General features: G+C 38.0%; 1 protein-coding gene across 1 annotated transcript in view; it reads right to left on the bottom strand.

The window, feature by feature from the left end:
* Positions 1-19,532, bottom strand: part of LOC107660972 (G-protein coupled receptor 98-like) — a 135,506-nt gene that overhangs the window by 93,125 nt on the left and 22,849 nt on the right. The window contains exons 4-16 of the mRNA XM_016450410.1: positions 15,199-15,294; positions 13,605-13,709; positions 13,310-13,423; positions 12,475-13,037; positions 9,945-10,215; positions 7,852-8,181; positions 4,831-5,007; positions 4,417-4,640; positions 3,281-3,407; positions 2,556-2,741; positions 2,164-2,344; positions 1,912-2,075; positions 1,695-1,818 (exon numbers count right to left, since the gene is read on the bottom strand). Of these exons, the coding sequence (XP_016305896.1) occupies positions 1,695-1,818; positions 1,912-2,075; positions 2,164-2,344; positions 2,556-2,741; positions 3,281-3,407; positions 4,417-4,640; positions 4,831-5,007; positions 7,852-8,181; positions 9,945-10,215; positions 12,475-13,037; positions 13,310-13,423; positions 13,605-13,709; positions 15,199-15,294 (2,662 nt within the window). The remainder of the gene's footprint in view (positions 1-1,694; positions 1,819-1,911; positions 2,076-2,163; positions 2,345-2,555; positions 2,742-3,280; positions 3,408-4,416; positions 4,641-4,830; positions 5,008-7,851; positions 8,182-9,944; positions 10,216-12,474; positions 13,038-13,309; positions 13,424-13,604; positions 13,710-15,198; positions 15,295-19,532) is intronic.

The following is a 19,532-nucleotide window of genomic DNA, read 5'->3' as shown; positions in this document are numbered from 1 at the left end:
TAACATTATAATGAGAACACTATTATAATAAAACGCTGTGAATTTTTAGAGTTTAGTTGCCGTGTTTCTGCACGTTGTTGCGTGAAAAACGCGTCCACAAAAGGAGTTAATTCAGAGCCGCGCAGATATGTTCATGTGCATTCGGGGCATTTTGTGCAGATAGCCTATAAATCATAATTTTAACATTATGTTGTATAAATAATGAAGCATATTCTATATGAGATAAATGATGAGTTAAATCCCACTGATTAAAAACCTGCTAACAAATGCTTCATTCTACTGGTCATCTTCAGCGCGCGCAGCTCAAAACAGAAATGCAGAACATTAAAAACTACTGTCATATACATAATGTTATAATGAGAGCACTATTGTAAAAAATGTTGTGAATGTCGCTGACGTTTAATGTTAACTATCTTTTAATCAAAACATAAAACATTATTTTTGTATCTGCGAGGCGTCCGTTGCACATTTTCCCTGTGTGTTAACGTCAGTAATTATGACTGTCTCTTGGTAATGTATTTTGCCCCGACCCCAAACATATGATTCGACTATCAGTTGACTATCGGCAAGATTCGAAAATTCCGATTTGACTTTGAAAATCCATAGTCGGGGACATCCCTAACTTTATTACTTTATTGCTCACATTTTTTTAACTCAAGAGGCAGAAACAGGCTTTATTGTATGGAAGTCTGTTTCTGCCATTGAATAAAAAAATTTTTAAAAGGTAATTGCGACTTTTTATCTGACAATTCAGACTTTTTTTTGTAATTGCGAGTTTAAAGTGGGATAAAAACTCAACTCTGACTTTTTCACAAATGCGAGTTTGCATCTCATAATTCTGACTTTTTCTCGCAATTGCGAGTTTATATCTCGCAATTCTGTCTTTTTTTCTTGCAGTTCTGACTGAGATATAAACTCCCAATTGAGAGTTATAACGTTCAATTCTGAGGGGAAAAAAAGTTTCTTTCTCGCAATTGCGAGTTTATGAAAAAAGTCAGAACTGCAAGTTTATATCTTGCAATTCTGACTTAATTTCTCAGAACTGCGAGTTTATATCTCACAATTCTTACTTTATAACTCGCAATTGCAAGTTTATATCTCAGTTGTGAGAGAAACATTCGCAATTACCTTTTTTTATTTTGAATTCAGTGGCAGAAATGGGCTTCCATACCACTGTATCCTTTTTAGGGGCTTTCGCACTGTGTAGTTTTAAGAACTTGCGTAGTTCTAAGAACAGCCAGCATGATGGTTCCTAGAGTACCAATTTCTCCCTCGGACCATTTTCCTGGCTGCATTCGCAGCAGGAACTCTGAAGCGGCTAACAGCGATGTCTTTATTCGCAGCATTTACAAATTTGCAAATGTTTTCCATGCTCGTGGAGTAAATATTTTTACACGGCTTTTTAAAAATGCTGGGTAGCCGGTGTTTCATATGCGTTTGGCCGATCAGCGTACACTTACGTCACTGGTAGTTCCTATAGAACTGTTGTAGACCCTACTCTGAAGTAGGAGCTAATTTAATTCCCCCAAACGGAGTTCCTAGAACTAAATACATTCGTAGTTCCTGCGATGCGAACATGCCAAAAAGCGGGAACTTCCACCAATAGTTCTAGGAACTATGAAAAGGTTCCTCTGGTGCGAAAGCCCCTTTTGTCCTCAAATTAATAAGTATATTGTATTGAATGACCAACATACCATCAAAATATATTGGATCATCATTCTCACGAATGCTTAAGCTTGCACTGAGAATGCTTCCTAGTCTTGCTCCACCCGTTGTATTCAGAAGGGTGATGGTGAAATTTTCAGTTTTCTCTGGGATCTGCATCAAACAAAAAATGAATCTGTACTACAGACATGCTTCTCCTTTAAACATAAGTATCTACTTATGATATTATGAACTGCTAAAGCTTACCTCATCTGGCATAGAAAATAGGGTGAGGTTCTTCAGATACTCCCCTTCAGCAAAGACGATCTCACCCTGCACTGGGTTGATGTCTCCCGAATAGGTTGGCTCAAGAATCCAGAAGACTGACACGTTCCCAAACCTACCCCTGCTTCTCCCAATGGGGTAGGATGCTATCATACATAATGATGTTATTTTAAACAGATTCTAAAAGAAAAGAAAGTTAAGTGACCAGGAGCTGTAGCTTATAGATCTCCTTACCTGACTGAGTATCCATGGCTTTGCTTTCATTGATGGTGAAGTCTAAGCCAGGCTGAATGAACTCAATGACCCCAAATGGGTCATCACTCTTACGCACGGTAATGCTGACCTGCCTTCGGTTCCCAAGGCGACTAGCTGGTGTGCTGTGGCTACTAAGGACCACTGAGAACATCTCATCTAGCTGAAGACAAAACATCAGACGATCTTTTAGGAGTCAGGTTTACTTACATTTTGAATTTCCAAACATTTGTGAAGTGTTAAAGGAATCCTAACATTAAGGGAAGTAAGGAACTATGTAGATCATCCTTCATGTAACACAGGATCATTTAATTAGAGGACATATTATTATAATAAATGTTAGTGAGCCTTAATCATTAGTCCTGAGTACTTACCTCTGGTATCCCATCAGGCTTGGCTACCAGGGCCACCATCACCTCTCTCTCCCCTGGCTGGAACTCTAGGATCCCCGTGGCCCCATAGAACTGAGCATTTCCAGAAGGAATCACTGTATATCTTATGAGCTGGTTTAACAGCTGCCCCTGCTCTCTGATCACCCTCAGTTCAACTGTTTCCCCCTCCTGCATAGCCAACAAATCATCCAAACATGTCAGATGTTCAAGTAAATGCAATGAAAAACATAAAAGAAAGTTACATGCTAAACTCCATTTAAAATCATTTTACATTTTGGTGTTTGTTTACACATACATAAAAAAATATTCATAATATTTATTCTGTATTTATTTGTATTTTCAACATCAAGATTTTATAAATTAAAATTTTAAGTTATAATTTTTATGAAAATATAACTGTCATGTGTTTGTCAATGGTCAGTGTACTACAGTCTATTTAATAGTCTAATAGTTTAATATTCTATTTAACATTTAATTAATTTGTCAATCTGTATGACTACTGACTATTGATGAATGAAAATAGGGACTATATTATACTAATTATACTGGTGACCATTTACAAAGTATACAGTCATATATTCATAAAATTAGAACTTAATCTCGATGTTTAATTTTAAAATGATTATAAAATATTAATAATTCAATAAAAATAATATTAAATAAGAAAATAAAGAACATTTAATCTGAATGAATGAACTATGTCTTACACTGATAAACCAAGGTCCTTTAGAGACTGGTGAAAACTCAAATACTCCTCCAGGGTCATCGTTCTCCAGAATAACAATTTCTCGGCTAGTGAAACCCGGTTTAAGTATCTGGTTGTCCACATTTGTCCTGTACAGCAATATGGTGACAATCATATGTTACAGTTTGGTCACACTGTGAAGTTATATTATTAGAAAGCAGAAAAAATCTACTATGATATATTACAGTATGGTAGATTATAATGCACAATCATATTTTGTTTTAAGCAGTATGGGCTGATTTATATGACATAAAATGCATGATATAAGGGAAAATGATTACCAGTATTCTATGACAAAATATTTGCCAGATTCATATTTTGGATATGTGTGGTCACGCCAGCATTTGAAAGGGTCTCAAATTGCTTGGCCTAATGCCTCTTGGTTATGCTGATTTGACAAGTCATGTTATAGAGCAACCCACTATCCTCCCTTCTCAGCAGGGGTCTTGTTTATAAACCGAGCTTGGCTTGGTCTGAGCCAGCACTGAAGGCACCAGATAATTAGTAAAATGGCTGACAAAGAGCTTGCAGGAGAAGTGTTCTAAACAAATGCATTCAGAGGATGTGCTGCATGCATACAAACACTGATGTTTTTACAGGACAGGATAAAGGAACTCCGTAAATGAGGTGCTAAATGAGTACAAGCAGCGTTTGCCTGCATCCAAGTGTGGTCACCCCCAACATATACAAACACACTCTTACTATTCATTTCACACACCCAGATAAAAGAGACATACCCCATCGAAACCTTAAGACAGAGCCCCTGAAAGTTCAGAGTGGATGCTTTCCACATAAAGAGTTGATTCACAGCACACAATAAGGCACAGTCTTTCTAGTACGCACTTACCCGAAGTACACTACAAAGCGAGCGGTTTCTACCCTGCGAAGGGAGAGTGAAGAGAGGACAAAGAGTGTCCCAGCACAATGATTACAAGATAATTCCCAGATTAAAAGAAAAGACTGAAAGGGGTCATCAGGTAAAACTTCAGAAGGCAATCAACACTTTGATCCACCATACAATATAATGGATCCAAAAAGTATTTGGATTTAAATCACCCTTTAAAACATCTCAATGTCATTATAACAAGTTAAACAGACCTGTCTAATGTAAGAATGACGGTCTCATTGATCTCTGGGATATTGTCCGCCATTACAGTGATGTTAATCACTGCTTCACTTTGTCCTGAGAGGAACCTGACCGATCCAGTGAAAGGTGAAATGTCACCCTCAGTGACATCTTCTCTGTTCTCGCCAGTGGGCCGCAGACTCCAGAAGACCACTGCCTGGCCATCCGTCCCATCTCGCCTCAGTTGAAGAGTTATCTAGAGACAGAGAGAATCATTTTCACATCATTTTTCACATAATTTCTTCATCCAAGAATACAGTAGGATACAAAAGTCTGAGACCATATTAAAATGTGTTTTTTTCCTGATTTCCAACACCAAATTAAATATTTAAATTTAGAATTTTGAAATATGTAAAGAAAAAATTGTCCAGTAAAGTATTTTATACCAAGCTGATGTTTGAATCTTCTGGTTCCAGCGCCACCACTGTCTGATTACTGGTGAAGCCAATCTCTCCATTAGCAATTTCCGGTGTGATGATCAGGGAGATGTTCAAAGCTCCTCCAAAGCGAGGACTCACAGATGGGATTTGTGGGGAGATGTAAACCAACTGCACACTGTCCAACTAATGAAAAACATGAATCCATTACCTGTTAACACAACTGTTTTTAACAATTTCAAAAAGCAAACAATAACTGTCAGTTGGAAATGTTAAATTCTTTTAAAGGGATGGTTCACCCAAAACTGAAAATTGTGTCATCATTTACCCTTGTGTTGTTCAAATATCGTATGTGTAACGCCCCTGTGGACTGTTTGTTGTGGTTTCTTCCCTTTGTGTTGGTTTAGCCCGTACTAATCATTAATTACCCTCATTGTGCTCACCTGTCTGCCACTAATTATCCACCACATATTAGTTCCTGTCTGTCTGAGCATTGGCGGTTATTGTTAATGTTACCCCGAGTGTGTGTCTCACCTACCTGAACCTGCCTTGTTGTGTCTACAATAAATGTCATTATTGGAATCCTTGTCATCCTCGTCGTCCTGCCTGCCTCCACACACCCGTGTCCGTGACAGTATGCCCTTTCTTTCTCATTTTGGACCATTTTTTTAAGTGATTAAAAAAAAAAAAAGTCCTGTGCATGATTGTCCATATAATGGCAATTTTTGGCAATCGACATCAAGCTTTTAAAAAAGACACAAAAGTATCACAGAGTTGTTAAATAATGTTTTAACATATTATTTAATGAACAATCTTGACTTGGCTTCGCTTCTCACCAAACCCTATTATCATGTACCCGCAGAACAATTGGAAAATATGGCACGTGCCGCGTCTTTTTTGAAAGCTTGATGTTGATTGCAATTATAACAATAACTGCTCTGCCTGTCAAACAAGCACTTCACATGCTTGGTCATCATCTTCTGAGATGCTATGAGAGCATGTTTGCTCTTTTTCAAGGGCTCTTGTAATGCTTCACTTAAAGGTGCAGATCTTGGAAAATGCTAACTTTAGCCTGATAGCACTGAAAGCGAACGTCCCACCCTCCCTGCAATCGCCGTCCAAAGCCACGTCCCCTGAACGCATATACGCTCACAGACCAGAATACCAGAGATGATGTTTGTTCTATTCAACCGTAAGTGCCCTGCGAAGTGGACATCACCGGATATTCCGCCATGTATGTTCCGTAAAGTGTGTGAGACGTAAATTTAAATAGTATTTATTTACAGAGGTATATTATGTCACACTTCTCTAGTAAGTTTCATCTGTGTGTGAAGACGCTGCTCAGTTCAAATCCGTGACTTCAAATTCAACGGATTTCCCCAGCTCAGCGAGTAGGGAGCAAAGAACACTGTGTAGGGAGCATGTCAATTCGGAACACAGTTCATGCACGTAGCTCACTTCTAACGAGTTGGTTATCTGAATCAGGTGTGTTAACTAAGCAAGACATGCAAAATATGCAGGGGGGTGGGGGTGGGGGGCGCAAGGACTGGAATTGGGAACCGCTGGGCAACATCATGATCATATGTCATTCACCGGTGAGAAAACTTTATAGTACAGTTAGTAAGGACCAAGAAATGTTCGTCCAATCAAAACGCTCGGTCCGAGCATTTTAATTGGACGAACATTTATTGGTCCTACGCCATCCACAGAATACATAAATACAGATAAATACATTTAGACCACTTAACTTAATGATTGCTATCGGGATGTGAAGAGACTTTCAACCAGACAATCACCTATTGCACCTTTAATCAGTAAGACAACATAAATCCTGTGACAAGCCAGAAGCCTTACACTTTTTTATGGTTTTTGAAAGAATTTACTTATGCTTACCAAGGCTGAATTTATTTTATCAAAAATGCAGTAAAAACAGTAATAATGTGACATATTAAAACAATTTAAAATAACTGTAATCTGTGTTAAAGGGTTAATTCATCCAAAAATGAAAAATAGCCCATGAATTACTCCCCCTCAAGGCATCCTAGGTGTATATGACTTTCCTCTTTCAGACGAATCCAGTTGGAGTTATATAAAAAATTGTCTTTGATCTTTCAAGCTGTTTAATGGCAGTCAGCGGGTGTTGCAGTGCATCAGTCCAAAAGAAGTGAAATAAAGCGCATCCATCCATAATATAAAGTGCCTCACATGGCTCCGGGGGGTGAAAAAAAGGCCTCCTGTAGCGAATCGATGTATTTTGTAGGAAAAATAACCATATTTAAAAAGTAATAATCAATTTAATCTAGCTTGCACTCAATGTTGTACACGGAAGCAGCTCCGGGCAGATGTCGTAAGACGTCGGCGTTGCGCATGCGCCGCTCAGAAGAGACGAACGCGGAAGCGCAGGGTAGAGATCAAAACAATGGTCACGAATTAGAAGTACAAAACTAGGATTTGTAAAGAAGAATTTCGGAGAGATGGCTTGAGGGTGAGTAAATAATGGACTAATTTTCATTTTTGGGTGAACTATCCCTATATGTTGAAATACAATTTAAATCCAGTGATTTAACTTTCAGCAGCCATTACTCCAGTCTTTAGTGTCACATGATCCTTCAGAAATCATTCTAATACGCTGACTTGGTGCTCAAGAAACATTTCTTATTCTTATCAGGGTTGAAAACTTTTACTGGCTAATATTTTTTCAGGATTCTTTAATGAATAGAAAGCTTGAAAGAACAGCATTTATTTGAAATTCAAACCTTTTGGAACATTACAAATGTCTTTGATCAATTTAGTGCAGCCATGATAAATAAAATTACTAATTTCTTAATAATAATAATAATAATAAAAACTTACTGTCTCCAAACTTTTAAAGTGTAGTGTAAACCATCGCAACATTGCTAATTAATGAACAAAAAAACTGATTACGTTTTTAGATAGCAGGCCTCAGTTATTTAAAAAAAAAAGAAGCTTCACCTCAAACCTCAGAAACCTCAATTTACTTTTTTACATATCCTACCTGACATATCCTACCTGAATCAGGAAATGAGCCCCGTTCTGCAAGAAGGCATCATTGCGTATTGGCAAGATGAGTTGAGCTCGTGACTGACTGGAACTGAACAGCACACTGTTGACACTTGTTCCATTCAGCACCCCATCCCTGGCTCGTGATGGGTCCAGTGGTCTGGCAGGTATGTAGAGGACAGATAGGGTAAGTCGCACCTCTCCCATGGTCCCCCCTTCTCTGAGGAAACTAAGCGACAGGAAGCGTCCCTCTGGTTGACTCTGAATACTTTGATTCTCTCTTGGATGAAAGCCAAATAGACCATAGACATCATCACTGTCCTGAATGAAGAACACCATCTGTGAAGTAAGAACAACATATTGACTTCAGGTTTCCTTACAGGAAGGTTACAGACGATTAAACAATCATTTCAATTACTCGTCTTTCAGGTTGTTTCAGCAACCGAACATACAGTAATGCACTTATGGGGCATGAAATTTCTTCAGAATATGCATTAACATGCATAATGTTTTGGAAGTATGTGGTACACAAAAGAAGATATTTGTATTGAATGTTGGTATTTAAACAGTTTTGGTAACCATTGACTTCCATTGTCAAAACAAACAGAAAGAGTCATACAGGGTTGGAACGACATGAAGGTGGGTAAATGACAGAATGCTCTTTTTTTGCATAAACTATCCCTTTAAGGATTATACATTGGTATTGCACAACTAGAGGTTAATTCTTCTAATACTGTAGTCCCACTGCCAAAAAGAGGACTTAGACAACTTCAAAGCTCATGTATTGGTTACGTTACGCTCACATAAAGCTGTTTTTGAATGGAAAAATATAAACTATTTAACAAAATTACAAGCACATTTCTGTTCACTCGCACAAAACATTTACACATTTCTGACATTTCAAATCCTCTGAACTGTCTTGCCCAGATTTCCAATGAAAACAAATTACTGTAAACATCAGTTTTGTTTTGTAACTTCAACCATAACATTGAGGAAAAAATTACAGATGCTTTTAATAGAAAAAAAACCTTTGCAACCAAAGCATTGCTTTAAAATTCTGTTTCCTCTTGTGATGAACTCTAAAATAACCTGATCTTTTCCTCTCTATATTGAAACCTGTAACACATAGCAATAAACAAATCTCACCACTCATTACAGTGAACGTAACATTAGACTATCTGTGTAAAACTTACAGTGAACCAATCACAGAAAGCCCTTCTCTTTCATTAGACCTCACAAGAGTGTAAAAATAGCATTCATGACCTAGTTTATGACTCTGTCATTTACCCAAGCCTCATCAGACCAAGGCACAAGACCTCTCTAAATATTTGTAGTACTTTTTTCAGTGAATTTAGGAACAGCTGACATAAATAAGCTCTTCACAATTAGTCGTCACATCCTGCAGAGTCAATTCAGCTATCCTAAACTTATGATCACACTTATGGGTAATTGATAGGTTTAAACATAAACTTGGGTCGGATTTATCCTCTCCTTCCACGCATAATCAAACTCGCAACAGACAAGTTATAAAGAGAACACCCAGCCACCCACAGGCTCTGCTGTGGGCTATTTTGTGCTGGGACCACATGAAGGGAACACCCAAGTGACACTCAGTGTAACCAGCAGTCTGTGATGCCGCTGTGCCAGAGAGACACATGTGTCTCATTTTACGCCACATCCGCTTTAAACGGACTAAGTGCTGCCCAGATGGTAACTAAGAACCAGCTCTGATCTGGGAACTTCCTTCCTTGACGAGGGGTATGAGCCAGAGTAAGACAACAACCTCCCTGGATGTCTCACCACAAGCCTCCGAGTGAGGTCCAAAAGGGATCTGCTACCATGGCTGTCTGAAACTAAGCATAAAAGTCTAGAATATCATCACAGTGGGTGACATGTCAACATGTAAGACAACCAGTGCCTGGGCACATTATGAATAACAACATTTTCCTTCCAAAAATTAAAGAGAGCGCTTCAAGCTGTCATCAACGTCAACTTGCACTTTCATCTTTCATAACTAAATCCACCACCGATCTATGATCTGCAATCCAAACACATTCTCTAAATGCATTAAACTAAAAACCAATCACAAGCCAAGCACTCACTTCCATCTGCTCATCCACTTCGGCCCCTCCTTGTTCAGATCCTGGGATCAGTCTGAGGATGAAGGCTTCTGCCTCTTCTGGAAGGTTGTCCTGAGTGATATTTAAAGGCAGCACAGTATTCATCTGGCCCTCAGCAAACCTCAGGGTACCTGATGCAGGATTAAGGTCGGCAGAGACTGGAGTCCTATCCGTGGAGTTTCTTGTTATATTCCACCTAACTGAAACAGCTCCATGAGTTCCTCCGTTCCTCACAATGATGATGCCTTTGTATCTGAAACAGAGAAACACAGATTAGAGATATTACAGATATTGTGGATAACAACATAAAAAAACGAATCTCACTCAGAAACGCCAACACCTAATCAGATTCGTATTAAGTCTATGCTAAACCAGACTAGGATGACCAGTTACCGGTACAAGTAATGTATCTGACATTACTAAAAATAAAATACCACATAAAAAAGACAAAATACCAGCTGAAAACTGAATAATGATACCAGTATTTCTACAGTAATTATAATTTATGATATCTTATATAGCATACACTACTGTTAAAGGGGTCATATGATGCAATTTCAAGTTTTCCTTTCTCTTTGGAGTGTTACAAGCTGTTCGTGAATAGATAAGATCCCTGAAGTTGCAAAGACTAAAGTCTCAAAACCAAAGAGATATTCTTTATCAGAGTTAAGACTCTGCCACACCCCCCTAAAACGGCTCGTTCTAACACGCCCCCACATATCTAGGTCACTATGTGGGAATATTTGCATAATGCGCCCAAATGTGCACGCAAAGAAAGAAGGCGTGGTTTCAGTAACCGCAGTTAGTGTTGAAGCAGCCATGTCAAGAGGAGGTAATTCTGACTTTGCTATGACAATCTGGCGCTTCTGAATCAGCGACTGTAAGTATGTTTTGTTACTAGTTTAAGTATTTGCTACTGACTGTTCAAATACGGAGTTTTGCACATCGTGTGTGTGTGTGCGCGCGCGTGTGTGTGTGAGAGCGAGAGAGACAGTGTCACATCACAGTAGAGTCAGCTGTCTTAACCACGGCTTGTGTACTGCATCATTACTGTGTCTGTTCCCCTTTCGGGCTTGAACTGATGGTAAAACTAATGACATTATTTACTGTCTTTACATTTATTTTGAAAGATTAAGCTCGCGATTATGGTAAGGGGCGTTACATTTCCGACGAGTGCTTGCGGTGTTCGGCCAATCACAATGCACTGGGTCAGCTGGCCAATCAGAGCAGACTGCGCTTGTCAGAAGGAGGGACTTTGTAGAAAACGAAGCGTTTGAGAGAGGCGGGGCATAGAGGACCTACAATAATGTACAGTATTTGAAAAATAATGTGTTTTTTGGACATTAAAGCATGTCAACATATTCTGTTACACCAAATACACAAAATAATGATCTTTAAAAAAGCATCATATGACCCCTTTAAAAGGTTTGGGGTCAGTAAATTAATACTATTCAGCAAGGATGCATTAAACTGATCAAAAGTAACAGTAAAGACATTTATAATGTTTCAAAAAATGCTCTTTTGATATTAAAAGTTATGACTGTTTTCAAAATTGATATAATAATTTAAAATAATTTCTTGAGTTGCAGATCATCATACAGTATTAGAATGATTTCTGAAGGATTATATGACACTGAACATTGGAGTAATCAGCTTTGCCATCACCAAAAACAATATTAAAATATAAAACAGTTATTTCAAACTGTAACAATACAATATTTCACAATATTACTGTTTTACTGTATTTTTGTTCAAATAAATGCAGTTTTGGTCAGCATAAGATAATTTTTATTAAGAACATTTAAAAAATCTGACCAAATTTTTGAATGGTACTGTATAGATGCATACTAAGAGTTTATTTGCAAAAACAGATAATTCTCAAAAATCATGTTTTTTATTATTTTGTCATGTTTTTATTGTGTTATCTGTATTTTTAGTAATTTTTTACCTAATCAAAATAACCCAACTGTAGTTTGATTGAGATTATTTGGAATATACAATGAAAAACAATAGTTAAAAACTGAGTTATCTGTTTTTGCAAATGAACTCTTCATATATTATATTCATTAATTTTATAAATTAAAAAAAACAATTTGGAACAATTTATATTGTAAATAAAACTGCCACAAAAAAATTAAATTAGTAACTACTAATGGGAGTGAAGACAGTGTAATGTGATTTCAGAAAGAGTGCCAACCTGCCATGTGCATTTGGGATAGGATAGAAGGACTATGATTTATAACCAAGACAAGTTACCCACTATTAATTAAATAATGACCTGTTAATGCAAGTGTTGTAACACTATAAACCAGGTCTTCAACCCAGCTCCTGGAGAACCACTGTCCTGCAAAGTTCATTTCCAACACACATGCTTGTGATTTTCCAAGTGATCCTGAGGACTTTCATTAGCTGGTTCATGTGTGTTTGATTAGGGCTGGAGCAAATCTCTGTAGGACAGTGGGTGTACAGACACAGGGTTGAATATTTCTGCTTTAAACAGTACTCTACTCACATCGGGTTCAGGTCTTCATTGATGATGTGGGGTTGTATGGGGGAAGGACTGATTGACAGGACTCCATAAGGCTTATCATTGGGCTCAATGGTCACGAGTGCAACACTTGGAGTCATCAGCACTGCATCACCCAATAAGTTATCTTCCAAAAGAACCACTTGGAAAGATTCTGCAATCTCCGGAATGGTGTCATCTTTAATGTTGAAGTGGAGTTCTGTTTCATGGACACCTGGAGGGAAAACAACCATCCTCTCTGATTGTAGATCCACAAAGTCCGCCAGTGGAGTAGCACTGGCCGACCCATTGCCTGTAATGACTGTATAGGTCACAGACACCATTCTGTCATCAGAACCGATCAGAAGACCATCCTCAGTTCTACCACGTGTAATGCTAAGAGAAATTACACCAATGTTCTCCGGGACAACCAGTGTGGGTTTGGAGAAGCGGATGGGAGCATCATTACGGGAGATCTTGATTTGCACACTGCTTCTGTTAGGATCGAGTAAAGCTCCGCCAGCTGCTTCTGTCAACCGCACTGTGAAGATCTCATCATCTTCTGGAAGCTAGTGGACATGTGAGATCAAAAACAACACGTTATGATAGATTAATGCAGAACATCTTCTATGTTCATTTAGTCATTCACTTATTGTGAATTTACTTGGCAACAGTTTTTTTCCTCAGAATGATGGTTTCTCTGACATGAAATCATTAATCAATATTTTTTTTTTCCTCTAAGAGATATGCCACACTATGGAAAAAAACTGGTTTCACATTAACTTTAAGCTATCATTATTCATGTGATCTCTTTTATGTCTATTTAACAAAGAAACCGTACCTTGTCATCTTGTATCATGATGCTGAAAACTACAACAGCACGACCAGGAGGAATAGTGATGTTCCCCATGTCTGGACTGAGATCCTCAATTGCAGGGTTTGGACCTCCAAAAATCTGTGAATTAATAAATAATTAAGGATGGATGGATGGATGGATGGATAAATAGATAGATAGATAGATAGATAGATAGATAGATAGATAGATAGATAGATAGACAGATAGATAGATAGATATAGATATTTTGCAATATAATCTTTTTTTTAAGCAGAGTTACAAACTGTCTGGCAATGCTCACCTCAAAGTTGACAGTTACAGTACCATAGGTTCCTTTCTCTCGAAGGAGAGTGAGAGGCACATACTGGCTTCTACCTCTTGGCTCCTCCACAGTAATTAGGGAGGTCTAAACAGAGAGAGAAAAAAAAACATCATTCACTGATTTACATATGTACTGAAAAGAATTAGAAATGAGGGATATCAGAAACAAGATGAGATGTCATGTAGCAGGAGTGTCCAATCCTGCTGCTGGAGTGACAAGGTCCTGTAGAGTTTAGCTATAACCCTAAATAAACACATCCGAACCAACTAATCTCAAACTTCAGAATTATTAGAAACTTAGACTATGTCTGTTCTGGCATCCTCTCCAAGTAGGTACTTCTTTGAAATAGTACTTTGTGAGCATCAATGATTATTCTATATAGTATGAATGTGTGTAGCATGAATGTAATCTGGACATCCTACATTTCCATGTGACTTACAGCTTCAGCTGCATTGTTTCACTAACATTAAGAACTCCTCTTCCGTGGCCTCATGGGATAGTACACATTTATAAGTATTATGTCATTATGTCATCCTTTTTGCCTACTGTTTCACAAATACTATAAATTCGGTCATACTGGTAATTTCACAAACTGTCTTCAACCTACTGTATAGTAGGGAAGTATGCATATTAAGATGCAGCCCTAGTCAGTTAGGTTAGAGCTAAACTCTGCAGGAAAGTGGCCATCCAGGAGCAGGAATGGACACCAGTGCCCTATAATATATACAGTCAAAGTACTTTATTTAGAAATGTAACAATGCATACATATTCAGACAGTTTATAAAACATTAATAGGAAACAACATTATATGACTGTAAGTTAAAAGGAATGCAAATGTAAAGCGATGTTACCGAATAAACTTTCACTATTTTGCTAACATAAAAACACCTTATTTACCAAAACCCTGCTTTTCAAAACATGACAACCAATTTGATCTCAGCAAACCTGAATATGTAAATAGCAGAGAAGGCTTTTCTGATTGGTTCTTCTGATTGGCTAAAAAAGGTGGGCCACTTTCCTGACTTTTTTGTTGTTGTTGTTGCTGTCCCAGGGACAGGTGATATTTCTCAGCACATCAGTGATATGTGATATGATCAGTGATGCTTTCAGTGAAATCAAGCCAGCACCAGGGACTATTATTAATTTATTTGTTTGTTTATTGCTTTGCAAACAAATAATAATAAATATTTTTTATTTTTTATAAATATTTTTTACAATTTTTTGTAATGGTAAAAAAAGAGCAGTTGGTTTCCATAACAACATTGAAATATATATCATTAACCAGCTAATCCATTCAGTAAATTGCTTGCCTTTTTTCTTCAAATTCTTAGCAGCTCCGTAGTTTCCCTGAACTCCCATCTCAGCAACCTTTCCTCTCAGGCATCTGACCCACAACACTCCCCTCACTCTCACTTTCCCATCCACTGACCCCTCTTCCCACTCCCTTGAGTTTAATTACCCCCCCCCCACAAACAAGTGAAAACAGTTCAGGCTTACAGTCAACCCTCTTCAGCACGCTCTGAACAGATTCTTCCCGCTGTTCATTGAAGAAATAACGGAGAAAGAAACTTACCGAGTTGAAGGAAATTATTCCGAAGGCATTGTCATTAGACAAGATGGTGATGGTGGCAGTATTTGGAGTTCCCACTGTCACACCATTTGATGAGCTCTGAAAAAGTAAAGCATTGCTTGGTTAGAGCTATCAATATATTATAACTTGTCTATTGCTATCAAAATCCAAATTCTATAAACATTCAGGCAGAAATCCATTTCACATACTTTTCATGCCACCATAAATGCACTCATTTGAATTTCAAATTAAACGTATTGTAGTTTTTAAAGAGTGTATAAGTGTCTGTGATACAGAGCACAAAAAGAGATAAACAGAGAATGACCAAGTAAGAACGTAAACCAGTATGGACCATTTTTTCAGCAACCCTTTCAAATAAGCTTTTCCCAGCTGTAACAGAGCTTTCTTTCAGCCGCAGAGCTCTTGTTGCAGTGCGAAAACAGACAAGGAATACACACGTTCAGACAACTGCCCACGCTAACCGTGACTGAGGTCCGGCTCAGTACCACAGCACACAAACACTCTTCCTCCTTTTCCCTCAGTAACAAGCATTTGTTAAATTAGATTGTCATAATAAAACAATGAGTGAGATAATGGAGCACAGGAAATACAGAATGAAAAAAAAAACATGTTTCTTTCACCCATCATTTAATTTTTTTATCAATAATTAGCATATGGTTTATGTAAATCACACTTAAGGACTGTCTAGATTTCCTTTTAGTGAATTCAGATTGGGTTTCATTGGGTTTCAGTGGTCTTTTGTCACCCTTAAATTGTCCCATTCTGCCAGCCTGAGGTTCATTTGTTAAACAGTGGACAAGTAGACAGTGGAGTCGTGACCTGTTGTCATTAATCACTCACTGTCAACAGACTGAGACAGCACAGTAATAAGAGGCTCTCAAATGAGAAACTGCTATGAGAAACACTTCCTTAGACAACACAGAAAGGTGACGAGTGTCATACCTCCTTCATCTCAGTTTAATTTTATTGAGATGACAAAGTAACCCATTGTAGGTTGATTTCTCCTCAAATTTCTAAACAGTGGGTCTCATTTACTAATCATGCATACACACAGATTTGTGCAGGAAATGTGCATGAATGTTTTCATGAACAAATCATGATATATCAATAACTTTCATACTAAAATTTATTCTAAATTTACACACAAAAAAAAAAAGAATGTAGGAACAATTGAAATCACATACTCTCGATCACCTTATAAAATCACAGATCACTGATAAAATTTTTCACATCACACTTTTTTTTGAGGTCCACTTCTCTCTATTAACAAACCATTAACCATGACTTATGCCTCAATGAACTCCTAATTTGCTGCTTATTAATAGTTAGTAAGGTAGTTGTTAAGTTTAGGTATTTGGTAGGATTGTGGGGTGTAGAATATGGACATGCTGAATATGTGCTTTATAAGTACTAATAAACAGCCAAAATGTTAATAATAGGCATGCTAATAAGCAAATAGTTAATCATGAGAATTGGTCCCTATACTAAAGTGTTACCACAATTTTATAGGACACTTTAAGGATATTTCATGAAGATGGTTTGGGTGTGTTTTATGCAAATTACTAGACACACAGTTGATCATTTAGAATAATTTAAATTAATTAACATTAGAACAAGGTTAAGAACAAATTAATGTGTGCACACAAGTTGTGAATTGGGCAGATTAAGGTTTTTTTTTTTGTGAGAAGTTTTCCTGTGAGTATACATACAAATAATGCATGCAATTATTAATTAATGAGACCCAGTGACTGTTTGGTTAAGCAGTCTAATATGTCAACTTCTGGCTCAGCTAATGGCATAAAACCTGTGTGAAACCTTTTAGAAATGTGTGATTTTTGCAATTCTGTTTGGTGCTGTTGATAGTGCATAAATTAAGCTCCTAGGAGATTCTTCTTCTTTGCGTGTTATAGGAAGCTTATTTCCAGGTCTGTGCTTTTCTTCTAGTGATTAGCTTTGCATAATGGCTCTTTAATCTTACGGCAGTGCCAGTTGTGGCTGTCACAGTTGGTTATTTCGTTTGAAGGTGACTTCCAATATTGGGCTGCTAGTGCAGGGACATTACCTAACCCTTATACAGAGATAGTGGAAGCCATCAAAGAAATTGCAAGGGCTTATGGGCCATTGAGCTGTGGCTGAAGAGTTGACAAGATTTCAGTGCTGTTCCACTCAAGCAAGAATTTCAACCCCTCTGGGATTCCCACTACTGAGACATTACTTTGAGGAAGCATAGAGGTATAAGAAGACTCTCTGTCTCTGTCGCACACATACAGAGACACAGCTGAAACTCATTAATTAGAGGTGATGAAAAAACAACGAAAATGTGTGCATTAAAACTTAACACTCTGTAGTATTATAAAAGGTAGTAATTTTATCACTTAGCCAATGCTTACAAGTCTCAGAAAACAAGTTGGATGTATGATTGAATATTTCTGAGCCAAAGACATTCCTTCAGGGTTCGTATACATTTTGGAAAGTTTTTTTTTTTTCAAGTATGGACCTGTATGACATCATAATGGGTGGGATTTGTCGTATGGGCACTTATCCAGGGAGAGCGTGTGCACACATCAACCAGAGCAAGAGCAAAAGCACATTTGGGATACGGAAGTCGTCGGGTTCCAGTTCCAGATCAAATACAGTATATAAGGCTGGTTCTGATTTTTAGCCATAGTTAATTTAAGTCAATAAAGTTTTTGTTCCTGTTTTATTTATGCCAATGTCACAGCTTGCAAGAGCGGCAAATGCAGGTCTACGCAGAAACCAAACGATAATGCATTTTACTGTAGATTTCATTTACAAACAAGAAATAATTCGACGCAGGATTTTCAGAAAGACAATGCTGTGCGATTATATTGGCTCCGATGTTGCACCACACAAGTGTGAGTAACTGTTTTTATTATGTGGTCACTATTGCTTTGTCTGTTATTACAGATTGCTTGATATGTTCCGATTTATGCATTTTTTGTTTGCATTTCTGCATTTTTCTTAATAGGACAGTGGAGATCTGATAGGAAGTGAGTGGGAGACAAAGAGGAGGACGGGATCGGGAAGGGTCCACGAGGCGGGATTCGAAGCGCAACTGCACCATATGTCGCTGCCCACAAGGCTATCAGTGCTGACGTATTTATGCGTTTTTAACCTAAAACACAGCAGCGTTCATCTGTGAGGGATGTAGGCTGTCAAACATACACAACGGTTAGCCAATCATAGCAGTGGGCATTTACTTCCGAATCTACAAACCGCCCCGCCTATTCAAACGGAGCGTTCCAATGAGGGGGTCAAAAACACAAGAGGTCCTCACTGCATCAGCATCAGATCCAATACGTAGTGGATGTTTGACGTGCATGTGCAAAGTGGGGCTGTCATTAAAGCTAGTATTTAATGTAGATTAAACTGTAATTACGAGATATATAAGTGTATTTCATAGGCTTACACAAATTATATTATACTGTTAATTTAAACTAGTAGTGCAGGCTATTCAAACTTTATTTAAGCAAGGATGGCGTAGTTTTGAATGAACGAGTTTGGTATGTAAACAATGTTTATTTTTTATTAGTTTGATTCGTTTTGGAAATAAAAATCTACTAATTACAATTTAGTTTGTTCTTTATGAAAAAATGGGTTATAGTCTTATAGTTATAGTCTTATAGTCTTATAGTTTAGCAAGTAAGATGGCGCCGCACACGGCCGCCTCAGTGCTTGGCTCTCCAGTGTTTGTACTGTTTTTGTTAGTTTTTCCTGTTTTTTGTTTCTCAAACACAATCAGTTTTACCAGGGATGAACTGCTGAACATTCGGCAGAACACACCACAAAATCTTCTACTGGATTTCGATTATTCTGACGTTTTGCTGAACGTTGTAGTTGGCGGAGCAGCGGCGTTGATCTCGCACTGTGTAATGACAGCAGACCCTTCTCAGCCGCTCCAGCAATGGACGCAACCCAGAAAACTATCGGCATGGATTTTTGCCGATAACCGATAGTTCCAGCAATCAACTAACAAAACCGATACATCGGTCGACCTCTAACTGTAACATCTTATATCAGTTTCTGTTTTCTGAAAGACATCACCAATTACAAGACACCATCCCCCAGCACTGTGGAGAATCAACAAATTGCAGACGATCTGAATTAGTTTTATTGCAGGTTTGAACAAACACCATTCACACCTCCTGCAACCCCCCTCCAGCACTCCAGTTTTACCAGGGATGAACTGCTGAACATTCGGCAGAACACACCACAAAATCTTCTACTGGATTTCGATTATTCTGACGTTTTGCTGAACGTTGTAGTTGGCGGAGCAGCGGCGTTGATCAAGCGCT

Source organism: Sinocyclocheilus anshuiensis, unplaced genomic scaffold (genome assembly GCF_001515605.1).
Source record: "Sinocyclocheilus anshuiensis isolate Anshui unplaced genomic scaffold, SAMN03320099.WGS_v1.1 scaffold1895, whole genome shotgun sequence".
NCBI classification, from domain to species: domain Eukaryota; kingdom Metazoa; phylum Chordata; class Actinopteri; order Cypriniformes; family Cyprinidae; genus Sinocyclocheilus; species Sinocyclocheilus anshuiensis.
The sequence above is the reverse complement of the archived record's forward strand: the minus strand, read 5'-3'. Positions and strand labels throughout refer to the sequence as shown.